The sequence below is a fragment of the Musa acuminata genome, chromosome BXJ3-4 (genome assembly GCF_036884655.1).
Source record: "Musa acuminata AAA Group cultivar baxijiao chromosome BXJ3-4, Cavendish_Baxijiao_AAA, whole genome shotgun sequence".
NCBI classification, from domain to species: domain Eukaryota; kingdom Viridiplantae; phylum Streptophyta; class Magnoliopsida; order Zingiberales; family Musaceae; genus Musa; species Musa acuminata.
The window spans coordinates 42,318,533-42,337,394 of record NC_088352.1 but is presented as its reverse complement, the minus strand read 5'-3'; the positions used below and the strand labels follow the sequence as shown (position 1 = coordinate 42,337,394).

The 18,862-nt window shown below is 36.9% G+C and overlaps 1 protein-coding gene across 6 annotated transcripts; it reads right to left on the bottom strand.

Annotated features, from left to right (window-relative positions):
* Positions 1 to 920: 920 nt before the first annotated feature.
* Positions 921 to 17,591, bottom strand: LOC135636587 (serine/threonine-protein phosphatase BSL3-like). Of its 6 annotated transcripts, none has more exons than XR_010495933.1 (22): positions 16,804 to 17,591; positions 16,392 to 16,452; positions 16,082 to 16,160; positions 15,848 to 15,927; positions 15,670 to 15,764; positions 15,447 to 15,546; positions 13,491 to 13,560; positions 10,917 to 11,018; positions 10,738 to 10,819; positions 6,547 to 6,726; positions 4,735 to 5,005; positions 4,302 to 4,545; positions 4,006 to 4,176; positions 3,238 to 3,476; positions 2,790 to 2,874; positions 2,577 to 2,675; positions 2,291 to 2,490; positions 2,122 to 2,197; positions 1,906 to 2,041; positions 1,689 to 1,828; positions 1,443 to 1,583; positions 921 to 1,376 (listed from the first exon to the last, which is right to left on the bottom strand). XR_010495933.1 is itself a non-coding variant. In XM_065148389.1 (21 exons), the coding sequence occupies exons 1-21, from the start codon at positions 17,168 to 17,170 to the stop codon at positions 1,500 to 1,502; spliced, it is 2,961 nt and encodes a 986-aa protein (XP_065004461.1). In that variant the 5' UTR covers positions 17,171 to 17,591; the 3' UTR covers positions 921 to 1,499. The 6 variants fall into 6 exon arrangements, 2 of the variants coding, with proteins under 2 accessions (XP_065004461.1, XP_065004463.1); XR_010495934.1 differs by having other exon boundaries at positions 921 to 1,366; XR_010495932.1 differs by having other exon boundaries at positions 1,449 to 1,583.
* Between the last annotated feature and the right edge of the window lie 1,271 nt (positions 17,592 to 18,862).

Here is an 18,862-nt window from a genome sequence, read left to right as displayed (position 1 = left end):
ACATTATGACGGCTACCACTATCTACGTTGATGTCGACGCAGATGTAAACTAACGAAAGGGCCACCAACGCAGATGTAGAGTACCGAAAGGGCCATTTGACAACTACGTCAGCGCAGAAGTAGAACGATGAAAAAGTCGCTTGACAATTACGTTAGCATCAACATAGATATAGAGTAACCCTCATCTCTTACCATCGCTCTCCTCATTCACAACAGCCACTCACAACCCCAACGGTGTCATCGTTTGTCACCACCGACGTTATTTACCACCACCGATTAAAACATTAAAATTATTTTTTTATCTTTATTTTTATGTTTCTGTTAATAAAATTAACGACGTTAAGATAAATAGACCTAAATATTTCACTCTCATAATTATAGAAATATCAATATAACTTTTAAAATATAAAAACAAAGATAATTAATTACGAAGGATACTATATAGTTAGCCCCTTTGTTCTTTTGTTACTCTCGTTTTGTGCTTTTCTTGCTAAGTTTTGGAGCTGCTAACCTAAAAGCAGACACCTGCGATAGAATGATCGAGAGGTGGGAGATTGCCGAGGAACAAGGGTTTTTGTGCTGCCGCAAATTATTGGCACAGGTCACCTCTCAGTAACTTGTGTTAAGCTGATAGGGTTATCAAAGTTTTGCCGGCCAAATTCTATTGTGTAAATTGAACCAGCTAATCTTAGCGAGACCCCCCCTTTGCCTAACCCTTCGGCGTCTTTTTTTTTTTTTCCTTTTTTTTTTTACGTGAAAGAATGATTTACCTTTCCTTTTTCAAAAAAATAAAACTTGTATTAAGCTTATGAAATCCGACTTGGATGCAACAAACGAGAAACAACTTTATAACCCTAGTCCTTTAAAGCAATCTTCTTGGGGTTGAAAACCGAGCAGTGTGAATAGCAAATGCAATAACGATCAAACAAACTCGTTGACTTATTATTGCTCAAGAAATAATATCCCATAGCCTTATATGAAAAATAGTTTCATAGACCAAAAAAAAATATCTGATGAGAAGGATCATCCTCAAAGGTGAACATCACTCAAAACCTTATAATTACAGTGGAGAAGTGCTGCTAGTAAGGAAAAATCTATCATACAAGATTTCCCGTAGAGATCGTCGAAAACACCATCTTTCCGAAGAAGAGAGATGAACATACGAAAGAATTACCTAGACAATAAGCCTATGTGTGATATAAATAAATGGGTGACGCGAGACCACGTGCACTCACCTTATCCAACTGCAGAGGTTAAGCTCCACAACCACTCGGGCAACTTCGAATCGATCTCTTCCCTGATGAAGCAAATCAACCATCTGACGTGCTAAATGGCTCAGACCAGCATCCTCAGATTCAGAAGCCTCCTACGCCAAACTATTTAGACTGGTTAGCTCCTACACTCAGATTCCCTTGATTCAAAATGAGAAACGTCAGTTAAACCTCCACCAGCGGTCTCCGATCAAAGAACAGCGATGACTGCATCACTGGAGATGATTACTATATCCAGGCCAGAGAACCTCGATCATTTGCCACTTGAGGACGGCCCCTGGTCGGTGTAGGTGGTCTGTTGGCATTGAGCTCCTGATGAAACATGAAACGAGTAAATAGAATCAGATATAGTTACAATGTACTGCAAGCATCAAAAGGTCCAAAGACCATGGACTTGTGGAAGAACCCATGTCACACCTGCATCCATGTATCCTCAATGCGACGCTCTGGTGATGTTTCAGGTGAATTGATGACAGGTGGTAAAGGATGAATTAGTTTTGGAACGACCACAAGATCTCTTCCCAAAACCAGGATTGCCCCTGCATTATTTGCAGTTCCTGTATATGGACCAAAAGAAAATTAGAGGAAAGAACATCTAAGCTGACTACTATGCATGCCAAAGATGGATCCTTACCACAATAATTAGTTGCCGAGAAAAGAGTAATCAAATGACCCTGAGCAAAGCGCTCAAAACCATCCATGACACACTCATGTGCTCGTATTATCAACTGGAGGTCATTATTATTGCAGAACTCCATAACACGGTCAGGCTGCCCCAGGCATTAAAATCTCGAAATAAGCACACAGTAGCAGAATAGAAAGTAAAATAAGCCAGACCTAAATCACTAACCCCAAAAGTAACCAAGCCTGGACCCCTAGCATTTGGCCTTAACCCCTCGACGCTGTCATTTTCTGTAGGATCAGACCTGCATGAATAACAACAAAAAACAATTATTTATAGATAAACTATAACAAATATCAGATAGTACTCATTTAATTTTAACTATTAAAATAATTACCATAGAAGATCCATAAGAACTACTGATCCTGTTTCCATTGTGATAGGCCGTTGAAGATTTGCAATCTGCTCTACATGATTTATGGACCGACCGATGCCACCATGCATGCAGATGATTTTCTTCTCAATTAAAGCAGATAAAGGTAGCCAATTGAACAATCGATTAATGCGGTGCCAACACCAGATTCCATCTCGCTCTCCCTGTTTCCACATGATGAAAAATCATGATATGGAACAAGCTTTCTCAAATAATCACAATGGTAAAAGACGAGGATAAACATAATTACCATGCGCTCAATGCACTCAGTCCGGAACCCAAATAAAGCATTAATATCTGCTGCCTCATGGTTTCCACGAATTAAATGTACATTGTGAGGACACTCAACCTGCAATATCAATGATAAATATTTGGTTTAGTTTGGTAGACAGACTATTTTCTTAAAAAAATTCACAAGTAGAAGATTGAATCTCTAAGAACTTGCATGTGTCATAAAAACTACCTTCAATGCAAGGAGAAGAGCAATAGTTTCCAGACTATGCTGGCCACGATCAACATAATCACCCAAGAAGAGATAATCAATATAACTGAAAGTGGCAACGATAATACAATATTACAAGTAGAGCACAGGAAAATGAACAAACAAAAGATACTTCAAGACACAGAAAATTGCACTCTTATCATGTTGAGAACTGTTGGTGGAAAACTAGTAGCTATTTGCACTGCAATATATGCCAGACAGGTAGAATGGATTGATCAAACTTGGTGTCTTAAGTATCAAACAATGTAACAAAGCAACAAGCCCAGAAAGATAAAAAAAGCTTGATTGTGTCTAGACCAACTTAAAGAAACATACTTATATTTTATTAGATAACTTCCAGAAAAACCTTCTATTACAGGAATTCTATTGACTTACAATCAATGTACCTAATAAAATTAAAAATACTTACGATATGTCCCCTGCTGTTGAAGGAGCACCATACTCATCAAATAGACGCATTAGATCTCCAAACTGACCATGTAAATCACCAAAGATTTTGACAGGAGCTTTAATTTGTAGAACACTTGGTTCACTAGTGAATATTCTTTCTGCACTATCACAGAGATCAGCAATTTCATTGCAGTCTAAGAAGAACTGCCTGCGTACAGGAGGCTTCCAGCCACGAGGTTTTAATAGATGCGCAATAACCTATATGTTGAGAGCATGAGATTAAAACACTGTGTGCAAGATACATATTCAACATAGCATCCAATGATCGATAACTGGTTCATAAATATCAAGCCAAAATTGCAAGACTTCATGAAGATTACATGCCGAATATATCTCTTTATTGCATTATAAAATGGGTTATGCTATGGTACACTAAAGAACATTTTCGTTTCTATGGCTAAAATGAAACTTCGAGCAGCCACCCGTCGTCCGGGACTCTCCTCCACCTCCTCTTCTCCTCCTCTACCACCACCTCTCCCACCTCACCACCTGTTCTCCTCCTCCTATCCCGCTCTTCTGCCCCTCCTCAGACTCTTTACTGCTCAGGCTCAGCAGCAGAGTCACTTAACTGTATCATAACTGCTAGTATGATAAATTTGTACCTTCTATATTAACTGGTCACTCCATAACACCACCTAATGTAGGCAAAGATTATGATCCCTCGGTTCATATTTTTGGAGAGAGAAGCATTTGTACTGAAGTAAATGCCTTATAAATTCAGTGTTACCTTTTTTGGCACACTATTGATAGACATTTGTCGATCTAATAATTTCCTAGCTGCAGTTGCACTCTCAGGAGTGCCATAGCTGACCCTTCTGCCTTCATTTTCAAACTGATCAATTGAGAGCTGCCTGACCATACCACCCAAAGCACCACCTGTCTCTGCAGCTACAACCACCTGCAGAAAGTTCATGGTAAATTACACAGACCAAGAAAGAAGTTCTGTTCTTTTCCTGTTGTAGTTATCATTTGTACCAGATGACAAACATAGGTTAAAGCATGGGATCTTCTTTGTGTACTGACCGCTCTGTGATGTAGTCGAACACCAGCGGGTGTGACATTATTTGGTAAAGAAGGATCTGAAGCTTTACTCAGGTTCGAGACCTGTTTCTCACCAGGGGTAGCCTCTGAATCATGATCTTGATCAGGCAATTGCTCGATTTGTCCATTGACTTGTCGTGCCTTGGCAGCAGCTAAAGCAGCACTTATTGCCACAGCCTCTGCTGCAGAGGCTTCAACCAAGTACTCAACACCTTTTCCCAGTCTCCTGAACCAAAATAAGTCCTAAGTAATGGTTCCAACAAATTCTAGAAAATTCAGTCTTACGGTTTTATTGTTGCTGTTGTTGTTGTAGTAGAGCAATTTAGCAATTTGCAACAAAACTCCAATAATACTGTAATATTAAGTCAAAAAAAAAAAAAATCAAGATAAATCTTAATCCTAACTGATATACTACCTAGGTCCCAGGAGAATAACATTATCAGAGCTTATGTCAGTGTATGTATCCCCATTGACAGGAGGAGCGACAGGAGTTCCAAGCACAACTGCACCATCAGGGACCACTTCAGGAATAGTATGTCTTGATCTTTCATTGGAGAAAATGTATCCTCCCGGTGATCTTCCTAGTACATTTGCAGCAGCAGCTGCAGCTGCAGCATGGGAAGCTGCACTTGTTGTTTCAGCAGCAGCCAGATCTTCAGCAACAAGTAGATCATCAAGAAGCATACCTGCAGTAAAATTCATGATCTAGCTAAAAAAATGAGGTGACAAAATTTGTGATGATTATGACCATCAGAAAGAACAATAAGATCAGACATAAACGTGCATCACAAGAATACAATCCAAATATAACAAAAGCCAGTGTGCAAGGACATGTACAACATGACAGGACGAGTTAGAAAAGCATCTGCTTTGTGAGTCATGACAAACAGTTTGAGACAAAATGGCATCTCACAGGTGGAAATGGAAGAGTTACCTATGGCATATCTGCCAGCAGTCCTTAACTTTACTAAGAAATTATTTGAAAAATACCATTTGTTCCACTGATAGGAGGGCATAATATCTGATTGAAAGTCCAAACTTTCCAGTTGATACTAATTGGGAATATCCAACCATATGTATGAATCACTTACAAACTAGAAGCAATCAAGTAGGATTTGAAACAATTGCTGTCATTATAACAAAAATGTAACAGTTATACTAGCACTATACATCATCACGTTGTATTTACAGTATCTAAATTCCTGAGGAACTCCAATGCAGATCATGTGAGTGCTTAACACATGCTCATGTTGTACCTTAGTCTATGGAAAACTAGATAAACAAAAAGCTTAAATGGTTTTAAAGCTTCGAAGGGCATTGCAAAGCAAAATAGGAGTATAAATGGTAAGTCAGTCAAGGCATGGACAAATAGATCGGTCAAAAAAGATGTGTCCAATGTATAATCACATGGCTCAAAAATATTCCGGTTCAGATCCAGCTTCTACAAGTTACCTCCTGCACTGATCAAGATTTCAATTTCACAATTTTTACAAGCACTTGTTTGTTAAAACTTTCAAATCTAATAATGTGTTTAAATGTAAAATCATTATGCTTGTTAAATATGTAAATTCCTCATCCTTTCTGCTCTCTTCATTCTACTTGCCTAAACAGCTCATATATACATATATATATATATATATATATATATATATATATATATATATATACACATATGCATATACTTGCCTAAACAGCTCGATATATATATATATATATATATATATATACACATATACATATATATGTCAGCAGTTTCAGAAAGACTCAGTGCCATGCAATACTCGATAAGTCAACCATTCCAGCCTCCATTTATTATGCGGCAGAAAGACTACATGTTAGTTCTGTTGGGAACTACACCAAGTAGTTTGAATCTAATTAGGACTTCTAAATACTTACCAGTCCTAACAAGTTTTTCATTCTCACTAACAAATATTTAAACTCCTACCAATGCTACAAGGACTGCATTATTAAATAGGAAAGGAATTAATACTATGGAGAACAACTAACCAAGGTAAAAAAGAAACTACAGGGATGATGCTTATAAGATTAAAATTAAGACGGAGATGACAAGCATGAATGCTCATAAGACAAACCATAATACTTCACACAATGTCATGAACAAGCAGATCAGCAAGACTGGGGTAGTATCAGTTAACATATTACTACTTTATATTTGTTAAAACTTAAAACTATCATTGATGTTAAAAATATCACTTCCAATTCTTACCTCCACGTAAACCTCCATGAACAAAAATTAGATCTCCAACTGCAGCAGCTGCATGCCTACAACGCCGTGTTAGCTCAACAGAAGCATCTCCACCAGCTGCATCAACACTGTATCTTCCTGTTCTGGGACTTGTAACAACAGACTTTGTGTCACACCAAACTCCAGCAGCAGTGTCCAGTACTAAAACAAACAAACATATATAGTTCATCTGAAGACCTTGCAAAGGAAGTTGCATGATACAGAATTAAAAAAATTATAACAAGGATGCTTTAGGCATTATGGGCATAATTAAATGGATATTCCAGTCATGTTATGTTGACCAAGCAAACATACTAATCCAGTATCTACATGGATGTGTCTTATGACAAGGCCTAAAATGCTTTAGTCTACACTATAAACTGTAACATGTAGGCAATTCTATATTTTCCCTACTATTGTGATGTAAAACTACTAGAATATTAAATAACTTACCAACTCATCACTGATAATCTCATCAAAATACCACATATATCCTATAATGCTTGCATAATTAAATCCAGTTGGCCTGACTCCCTAGTGGGACTGAGGAAACATCTTGAATGTCATTCTAGCCCATCATATTAGCCTAGGAGGAGAGTTGCAATGTGGTTCAGATACCATTGCAATGACCAGTGTAACTTTGATGGAGTCAGCTTTGGGCACATGACAAAATGCTTAACCAAGTAACTATATGCATGTATGTACTTCAACTTCTTGACATGGGATCATTCTCATCAGGAGGCATGTAGCACAGTATCCCTTTCAGGGTTCTCACTGTTTAAAAAAATGTTAAGCACTAAATAATTAGCCTAGCTGCTATTACTTAATCATGTGCTAGACTAGTCTAAAGTTGGGCAGCTTGTCAACCAACACTATCTCATTGCTTCAACAAATGGCATTTGCAATTGTAGCATTAGCTGTTGCCTTTGCAAATGCAGTCAATGCTAGGACAGGAGTACTATGGCGGCAAAAACTGCCAGCTCTTTCTCCAACAAACAGAAAAAACTATATACAAAACTGCCAACTCGAATGAGGCAACAACAAATGCTAGCAGTATAGAGAAAAAAGTAAATGCAAGGAAATCAACTTGAGGATACCAAAAGGATAAAAGAGAAAATTCAACTTATTAGAAATTAAGTACCACTGCCTATTTTCAATCATCAAATCATTATTGGCAAGAATTGACAGAAAATGGAAGAAGTAGAGAGAAGTAAAGAAATCTTAGAAATAATATAGTAACAGGCTGATGGTACTAACGCCAATTAACTAGATCGTCAATTTACAACAAAAATCACTGATGTAAGTGAGTCAACTAGTTGTCATCTATGTAATTAAACAATCATCAGGTGTTAATATGCTAAAGCAACACCTACGGTATAAATTGAATAACCAACAGATGGCCCTAGTCCTGGCAAGAACCCTTTCATGCCCAAACCTTTTCTTAAAATCAAGGTCAAAATACTGATCTAACCAATATGTACCAACTAGCATTTATTGGCCTGAACAACAACCAGTAATGTTTCATATACATCATTACTATCCGACATTCATTTTTTATTATTTTTCAGCAAAATCGGAGAATATATGTCCGCATCTGCTTGGTATACAGTACTATACCAGTCCAATAGCCTATTTAAAGTGGTACAGGACTAGTATTTAAATAATACTTAAAGTCAGGTTTCCATATGGAATTAAACATGAATGGCCTGACATCAACTTGGCCTACATCATGTTAGCCCATACAGGAGGGGCACATAGATACCGTCATATATTTGTAAAAGCATACATAACCTACAAGCCTAATAACTAATGATATGCATGGAACTAATTCTTGTCAACATGACCAAATATATTTACATCCAGGTTGTTAGTAGTAAGTCAATCCAAGTCAGTCTTTCCAAATATTCCATCAAGGATATACTATGGTAAAGCACATGCATCTTAATGGAGGCAGTAATCTACATGATAGAAGAATCATGCTCCAGTTGCTTCAGTTGTAATTATGAAACATTATTTTAATTGCTTGCCACCCTAGGCATCTCAAAGAAACATGCTTGACAAGTTGCTTCAAGAACTCTTGTTTTTAGCAAACAACTACAAGATGCCATTGATCACAAACTTTTGGAGATGAGTACATGGTTTCTTCACCAGCATTAATAAAGGCAAAGTCAGCAGATAATCCAAATTATCAAAGTTCCATCATTTCCCTTCTTAATTCTTCTAAACAATTCTTCTCTAAACTTCTCTTAGTACCTCCAACAACAACTGCACTTACTAGTAAAAGTTTATATGTTCTTTGTAAAAACCTAAACCACCTTAGATAGCCCTCCCTCCCCCTCCCCCTCCCCCAAACTCTCTCCCCCCGGTCTCTCTCTATCCCATTTTATTATCATTTGGCATATTTAATTGTATCCTTATGTTAACACCAAAAAACTACCATTAAGTTTTCATATTGCTGCACTTGTGAAAGTTGCTGTTTCTCAAGCACTTGATATTTTAACACATCAATAGATCATGTTAAACCTATCTTAGTAAAATTTTAATATAAGTGCCATTTGGTGATGTCACAACACTTTAGAAACTGCTCTCCATCTTGACCATCCACATCAACCACTTCAATTACACATCATATTATTCTTAATCTCCCTGTTTATAAATAATGCATCTAAAGATTGCATATTTAGCACCATGATGTGACTCTCAAAATTAACTTCCACTGCAATAAACCAAAAAATCCAGGAGCTTTTTACAATATCAATGCAAGGGCTAGTGGTTTTCGAGGTACTTCAAGAGTGACAAGCAACCCAACCAGGTAAATCTCCTCCAATTTCCTAGCTCCCCACAACTACTAATGTTTTGCATCCAACAAAACTATTTAGTTTGCCACTAAATGCATTCAAAGCCACTTATGAATCATCAAGAATTCAAGATACACTATCCTCTACATATGTTAGTGGTCACGAGCAAGGATTGAGGAAAAGCAGTGTACCTCTCAGCTGAACTAGTTCATATTTGTCAAGCGACAGGCAACCTGGATGACTTGATTTTTAAACTGGGTTTCCATCAAAGACCATCTAGTTACAGCAAAAAAATTAAAAAAACAAAATTGATTGGCTTGGATCAAACTCAATCCAGATCAGCACAAAGCTTAACTCAAAAAAATCATTAAATACAGTTTGTCACTTTCTTCTCTTTATTCTTCATGCCGACACCATCTGCCATTTAGTAGAAAAGAAGAGAAAGAAAGGTTTCAACCTCCCCTTCATTTCCTTTTTATATTGGGGCTTTGTCCGTTGTTTCATCATATTTTTCCTTTTTTTCTAACAAGTCACACTCATATTGATGTCCTGAACCAGACTAGCTGGCAACTGACTAGGATTCCTGGATTAAAACCATTGGTTGGAGCCTGGAGGTTGGAAGAACCAACAACGGGCAAACCATAGGATTCCTGACTAGGATCTCTTGCCCCTTGTCAGTTATCTTCATGAACTAGGCTTTCTTTATTACATGGTCTTCCATTCCAGTTCCACTGGTGAGTTGTACTTTTGTGTGCCACCATATTGTGAATTGTTTTTCTACAGTTCATTCTTCAAGTAAGCAAGTCTTGGTTCTGCCAAAACCCAAATTATTTTATGTAATCTAGCATAGGGTAAGGGTTTAAATACTGACAAGATTGGTATGTATGTATTGATGCTTACTGATCCAACCCAGTAATAATATCAAAACATATAGCTTGACACTGCTACATACACATTTTTTATTTTTTATAATTTTATTCAATGATACTGCATGCTTCAGGTTGGTATACCATCACGTATATCAGAACCATATCAGTCTGAAGTAACTAAAACTAGCATCTGACTAGTATTAAAATCTTTGCATCAGGATATTATGCCAATTCTCAAAAGTTGGTTTTTCATCTGAACAATTCTAAATTATGAGTTAGAGACTCGGAATGAAAGATAAATGTTAACCATACATCATAACAGATTGAAAAAACACTATCATCTCAGAATGATTTAACACTATAATAACTCTAAATTTCCATGCCAAAGGCAACCAAGCAATGTTCTTTCTTGCTGACATATGACAGGAGCTAACATGCCAAAGCCAAGTGACAAGTCACAAACTACATAAAATATCAAAAATTTCCAATATGTGATTATAAAGTACCTGCAATGCTCGAAGAATCTTCTACCATGCGTCCACCACCAAGAGCCCCTCCAGAGACATGAAGTCTTGCATTGACAAAAACCTGCAACATTATTGATATTTTACTTCATTGAATTTGATAATGACACAAACACAGAGATAATGAGAAGAAAAATAGGTAGAAGAAATGCAAGTCTCACAGCAGCATGTTGGTATCTTGGTGATGGAGAGACACCAGGAGCTATAGCCCACTCCCAACGACCATCCCTATGTTTTGCAAGACCATATGCACTTGAAAGTGGCTGCAGGAACAACACATTACATGTAAATCAATCACCAGAATTCATGTTCAGTAAATAGATAAAGCACAGTACAAAGCTTGCATCCTTGCTTATCAACAGGCATAGTTGTAAAGAATGCTATTAACCTTGAAATGCATCATAACTTGCTAAATAAAATAAGACTAGTTACAGAAGATTTTGGAAAAGTGCCCGTTCTTGAAAAATATAAAAAAAACAATGCTAGCAAAAATTTTTACAAGGATATATAGCATCTCCGGTTATTGGAACATTTTCTGGAAAGATATGATTGAAAAAGGAGGTTCTACAAGAAAATCATTTTTAATAAGAGATTCTGCTAATAAGGATGACAATCTCTTAAATAAAAAATGAAAGCAAATATTATCTAAGAATTGATAGATGGAACAATTGATTCCTTAATTTAAGAAATTAAATTTTTTTATTTGTACATTTTTTTCTTTCTTGTATTTAGCGTCTATAAAAAGGGGGAAGACATTCTAAGCGAATGAAAATTTGTACCTTTCCAAATTACATGCGAGTCTTGTATTTAGGAGGAAAGGGATGTAATATAAAATTGGACAAATACATCAAATTTTGTGTTTTGCCACGTTATATGTGAGTGGTGTATTCTTTTTCACAATGGTGCTCTCATCTTTCTTGTGTGAGATGTGATAAGTTGTAAGAACTCCATTCTTAGGGACTTAATTCTTGAGCTAGTGTGCCCGGTATTTATCTATTTTTTTCTTTTATCTAATAAATGTCAGTTTTCTATTCCCCAATCGTCAAATACTAGAAAAAAATAGCTTCTCTGTTCATCCATGTTCGTCTTACATCAAATTTGGTAGGGGAGCATTTTGTCCTACACCATATTTGGTATCAGAGCATCATGTCCTACATTAGTATCATGAGGTTAGTTTGCTATTATATTCCATTAGCTACTATATGTGCACATACCTATCAAACTATTGATAGAAAAAACCCCCAAATTCCAAGAAGCAACAAAATATGCATTAACCTTCATGTGGAGTTGTACCAATAAGGTGTATATACTCACATCTTAGGCAATGTACCTAGTATAAAGTTAAAAAGAAATCTTCAGTGACAGTAACCCCTCAATTATTATTAATCCATGCTCCAAACTTTGTACTCACCCTAGAAAATCCATTATTTTCCAAAATTTACTGTTAAGTGTAAAATCTAAGACCAACAAAAGCTGTATCAAAGCTTAAGTCATGGTTCATATTTTATTTTGCTTTTATCAAATTACCTAAACAATTGAAAATTAAGAGAAAGAATATCTAATCACCACAATCTCAGAAGAGCCTCAGAAGTCCGTTGACATTTTCCAAACAAATTTTGAAGTTGTATCAAATGACTAATCTTATCATTCCCCTAATGACGTCAACTCATCTCCAACCTGCTATACGTAAGTCAACAGTCCTTTATGGACTCCAATACAATGTTTACAATTTTCAGTGGTCTATATATAGTAGTTAAGACTCAGGCTGAAGTTACAACTGGTTAAAAAATTTAATCTGAATTGACATAGATTTCTTTTGAGACTAAAATCCATATATTTTTGCGCTCTCTTAGTTTTGGTCTCTTTTTCTCCCACTCTGATAATTTATTTTGAAGTTGAATGCATACGTCCATTAATGCAATAGCACACTGATACCAATTTGACATGAACGAAGAACCCCAAATATCTCATATAGATTCAACCAACAGCTCATTCCTTGGGACCTTTGTCATAACAGTGACAAGATCAGTGTACTTTAGATTGTACAATTGTCATCTTTTATGATTTTTTATTTGGAGTATTTATCTTAAAAAATCTTGATATTCTCTTCAGTGGCTCTAGAAAGTTGCTACAGATTTGACTTATTGTAATTATGTAAGTCATCGGCAATGAGAATCATAAACCCAAACATATTGAATTGCATCTCATCTTATGAAGCAGGATAGTTCATGGTAGTATGCAGCCCCAGTGGTACTTCTGATGATTTCCAAAGTTTTTAGACCTTTTTAGTTTCTCTGATTCTTGATTAGCTATCTATTTTGAATATGTCTCCTTATTCACAAGGTTGTATGAATTTTCTTAATTAATATGTCAAGCTTTTTCCCATGACCAACATACATGCTACTGTTAATGAGAAGAATTACATTTTTTAAAAAGACTATCAATCGAACAGACTTTTCACCCTCCAAATTCTTCTCATATATTTTGGTACACATTTAACAAAATATCCGTGATCTAAGTTTCTCCCTTTATACTTCTAGTTTCTCACTTATTCAATGAATTTGAAGTACTTAAATCCAACAAAGAAGCCTTATGCAAATGCCCCGCAAAGGCAGCATATAGAAGCCACCTTGTGAAAGCAAAATTGAAGCTTCATTGATGCAAGAATGCAACTAGTTTGAATCACTGTCATTAAACTTTTGTTTTACATATAATAAAAATTAATTTTCACTCACCACTCCATTTGCATCCCTCCCACCACAAAGCAAGAGAAGACCATCAGAGCGTGCACTTGCAGTTGCATACCTAAGACAACAAAATGTCTCTAAACTTCATTTAACTTAGTGAACAATCAAACATATATATCATGGATGAAAAAAATGACAACCGGTACAAGCAGTCATATGCTAGAAGCACAGAATTTACATTATAGTCAAGTAGTCAACTTTCTAGTAACTTTCACCTCAAAGCCCATACAACAGCAACAGTAGTCATATGGGGTTCAGTCTCAATAGACAAGTGGCACCATTATCAGGATTAATCAGATGCAAACCATATAACATTAAAAGCATAATTGGTTATTAGTTAAGAACATAATGTTACAAAAAAAATTAAATACATATAAAGTTAAGAAATATCACACAATATAACTAAACAGAAGTCGGAGAGGTGAATGATAAGCTATTGATAATTTCATATTTACAAATATAGACAAGGTGATGAATGCCAAAGGTGGAAAAGAAGCAATTAACTAATACACTTACAGGAGGATATATAATATTCATGAAAAAGATAGAACATTCAAAAGCGGCAAAAGAATGAACAAGCGATAAAAGGGACACAATGATACCAAATATCGAAGGATCTGCTAGTTGACAAAAGGATCTAGAGACACCAACAGACTCTTGAGTCTTGATTGTGAACAAATAGTTTGTAATAATGCAGACTAAAACGGTAAAGTATCGTAGAATGCTGCTAATATATTGGTGAGAGTATACATATTTAGTATTATAATAAAAAAAAGGAACATGCTGTAACCCAGCCAATAGACCAGGTGAGATATGGGAGGGTATGTTGTGGACAACGGAATCATTTTCTCATAATTAACAACCCTCATATAACTTAATAACTAGTTGTACTGTTTGATAAATATCCACTTGCAGATAACCTGATGTCTATCCACCACTATTTGAGTCCACAATGTGCAGAACATGTGCCAAGAGCTAGTATTAATAATAGAACCAGGGAACAAGTCCTATGTTGTCTAAGAAAATATTTTTCTTTTCATTTTAAAGAAGCAATTGCAACCATGCATCATAAAGTCATGCTGGCATAATATGTTCCCCAATTTCCCATGGTGCATGCACCAGCAACATGTCTAGATATGCACAAGTACACATGCATACACATGTCTGTAGATTGAAGTACAGTCTAGCAACGCTATGCACATATGCATGAACACAAAGGCAATGAACATAAAGCAAAGAGTGCAAGTAAGAAGCTAGCAAGGCATGTACCAGAAACAAATTGTAGTGTACAAGCATGATAGACAACCATGCCTACAGTTCTTCTTCTCCCTTCCAAAACACATGCAATACAATATGCACTACAATAGTCACTTATAGAAGGAAAATCTCAAATGATGGATCACATCTGGAGCTAGTATGATATTTTTGAAGATTATGGTACACCGTACATCCATCTTTCAACTTTCAAGATTGTAAAATTTTAACATAAGTATTCTCTTGGCTTAAAAGAACCAATTATACACTAAAAAATCCAAAAACTATCATAGTTTTCAAAGGTTCATGGCTGGAGCTACTGTTGGACAAATCAGTTTATGCAATGATATCATATAATTTCTAGACAATATGATGCATCAAACTCAAAAGCTCCTATGAGCTAGCCAGGAAAATAAAACAATCCACTTTAAGAATAAACATCCATTGATGAAATAATTTTTTAAATGACATTGAATAAGAAACCTTTACATGCTACTGGATTTAAATTGAACCAGAACAAAAACATAAGTGGATGAAAATATGACCATGCCATTATGCAACAAAAAAAACATTTTGACTAGGCCATGCAGTATAAAATATTAATGTGCCAGATTACCCCTAGAGAACAAATTGTTACAAGGCATCACTCTTGTAGGAGAAAAAAATTAAACTATTGCTTAGAGTACTCACATGCAGGGGGGTGGACCTTCACCTTCCGGTTCCAACTTCCTCCATTCATAGGGTTTGGCAGCAGTATCAAGGGCCCAAACATCAGCCAAAGGCCGCTTCCCTGACATAATAACTTGTTTTCACAAACTCATATGCATATCGTCCAAATGCTAAAACATCACAAGTATTAACTTTGGAGGTACAAAAACAGCACACAATTATATGCAATAAAAAATGATCCTACCATCATTTCCACCAATTGCCAATAGGAATCTTTGTCCAACTAAAGCCATCACATGTCCATAACGTGGTCCTGGACCGGGTCCTTGGACAACAACCCTATGTTCAAGAATGTTACTTCATTAGTGATAACAACATAGTTGTGTAAAAGTTAAAGCTGGCTGCCTTAATATGATTATAACCTATGCCACCGTGGCCGCTGTTGTGTTAGGTCCAGAACATGAAGATCCTCTGCGGACAAGCCAGCAGGACCAATTCCACCCTGAACAAATGACAAAAAATAAAATCTTATATAAGAATGTCCTCAAAGTTAATGGTTTTTTACTCGAGTAAATCAGTACTAACAAGGAGAGTTTTAGCATCTTATATAAAGCACTATTCAAAAAAAACTACTCAATATAAAAATTTAGAAGTACCTGAATTACCACCATGGTGCCCACAGCAGTTGCAACATGTGCAGCTCTGGGTGATGGTGGTTCTCCAAGAGGTGTTAGCCTAAGAACATATCAGCATTCAGCACTATATCATACAAATATATATATATATATATATATATATATATATATATATATATATATCACAAAACTGCTTGAAGAGAGACTATATGGAATGACTGCAAGATCTTGTTCACACAGAAATCATTAATTTGCCACATAAATCAACGTCAAATACAGGTATGATATTTGGTGTGTAAGAAATAAATCAATTCTCAATTAATAGATGTACCTTGTCCATTTGTTAGATAGCACATCATAACAATGAACATCAGCTGTTGCACCTGCAAGACCTGCAATCAATGGGGAAGCAGATGAAACAATGAGATCTTTGAGTTTTCACAAATTTAAGCCAACACCCAAGAAACCAACCCAGATAGAAGCTGATGCATCTCACGGTCAAATAGCATAATTCAACATTATTTCTTGCTTCTGCCTACTACAATTTTCCTGAGTAGCTAGAATAGATCCCTATGAGTTCAATTAAGATTGCTCAACTCCGTATCTATTTGTTACAGTTTTAATCCCAGGCAAAGGTTCTTCTATAACAAGAGATAGGGTACCAATACAAGTTACCAATTGGGATGCACACTGATGCAGGAAATTAAGGAATGAAACTTTAGATATCAACATAGGAAACATACGGATGCCAGCACTTCCTGCGGGCGATGCCGGAGCTGCAGAATTGCCCTCGAGCGCTGTGGCACCACCGAACAGTATAAGTCGCGGCCCAATGTACCCAGGAGTTCCCTCCTCCCCAACGGCCGCCACGGCTGTAAGCGTGTGGCCGCACCTGCATCCGGGCCCATCCTCCTTCTTCTCTATGATCGCGTTCACCACCGAGAACGTCGGCGCGGGCCTCGGCCCGGCAGCAACCGCCTGCGCCTCCACCGGCGGCGACGCGGTCCCGGACGCGGGCAGCGGTGAGGAAGTCCCGTTCGCGGGGTCATGGTGCTTTGCCGCGGCCGGATCGTGGTCGGGTTCCGCGGGCATCGAGGAGTCAACCTCCATAGCGCGGCAGCTCGTCGCGGTGGCGGATATCAGGGACTGGAATCAGAAGGGGGAAGCGACCCTATAATTCGGTCCACCGGCCAACGCTCCTCCACCGCGCCCCTGGCGCCGTCGGCATCACCTCCCCCCGTAAAGGACAAGGGTTACGGAAGCCACCTGACCACCACCCGGCGAAGGAGTAGCCCAATCGCTCGGACTCGGTCGCCGTATCGGATCGCGACGAGTAATAGTGATGAGGGAGGGGGAGAAGGGGGAGGGAAAGAGATCTAGCCTTTTGTCGTTGGATTCTTCTCCTTTCGTCGTAATCCAACTCTTACTGGAAATAGGAATTCGAAGCGGGAATGGATCGGGAATTAGAGGGGAGGAGCGAAATAAGTGAGGGAATTCCCATTCGTGTTTGGTCTCTGCCGTGTTCTTGTCCCTCTTTTTCTTCTTATTTTCTTATTTTTTATTTCTTTTTAATAACCTCTTCATAATAAGAAGGCTTCCAGCTCTCCCTGCTTGTACTTTACCCGCATCGGGTACCCGAAAGCGTTCTGTGCGGCTCCCACAGCGGGTCCCGCGTCGCTTTTATTTTCCTTCTTTACCTCTATTGCCCCGAAGCAGGCCCCGAGGCGATCGCTCACCATCTGACCTTTGGACCCACGAGTGCGGGCCCACAGTGTTCCCCCGCTTTGAGTTTTCCTACTTCGGTTTTCATTACCCGTTTTCCTACCCGGCCTTGCGATTGGAGGCAACGAAGGGTAGACCGGTGGGGATGCACAAGGGCCACGTCTACGGTATTGGGCTCCACCCGATGGTTGCTCCAGTCATATCGCAGGTAGGAGACGGGTGCCGCACCGAAGGAGCAAAACAGTTTGGACGGACGAAGAATTTTGGTGAGGATTTTCCTTTTTTCTATTTTTCCATTGGATCGCTTCATATGATATATGACATTTAAGACGATGGACGCTAAACGCTGATAAATTATTCCATCCCAATTGAAAATAAAAATAAAAATATGAAAATATATAATAAAGATCATAAATTCATTATTCTTTAACTAAAGTTTAATCATTTTAAATCATATGATTCAGACTTATCAAAAGGTTGAATAAGAGCGATAAGGTTATGTCACATTTTTTGACTCCTTATTTATGAAAAAGTCATTCAAGCATTTATTAGGATATCTTTAAAATATATTTTTCTAATCTGGATATTATATTGCAAATGCTAAAATATGAAATACATTAGTATTCCTACATTTGGAATGAGTTATGATACTCTTTAAAATCATAAAATTATTACAGAAAATATAACCCTTTTTTTGTTCTCTCTCGTTCTCTAAAAATAATGAATTATATCTTCTATACAGTATAATTTTATTTATTTATTTATAAAATTTATTTTCTATTTATTCATATAATTACTTTTTTATTTATTATATATCTAGATAATACAATTTTAAAAAAAGAGAAACATTTATTTATTTTATTTTTGTTTAAATAAAAAATTATTTTCTTTATTTTTTAAATAAATATTAAAACATATTAGAAAGATAAATTTATCACATAACATTCAATAGACTTTTAAAATACAATTTTATTAAATAATATTTACGCTAATATAAATTTAAAATATAATTTTCACCTAACATTTATCATACACTCAAGGCATTTCATGATTAAACATTCTCTCAAATCTCTTTCTCTA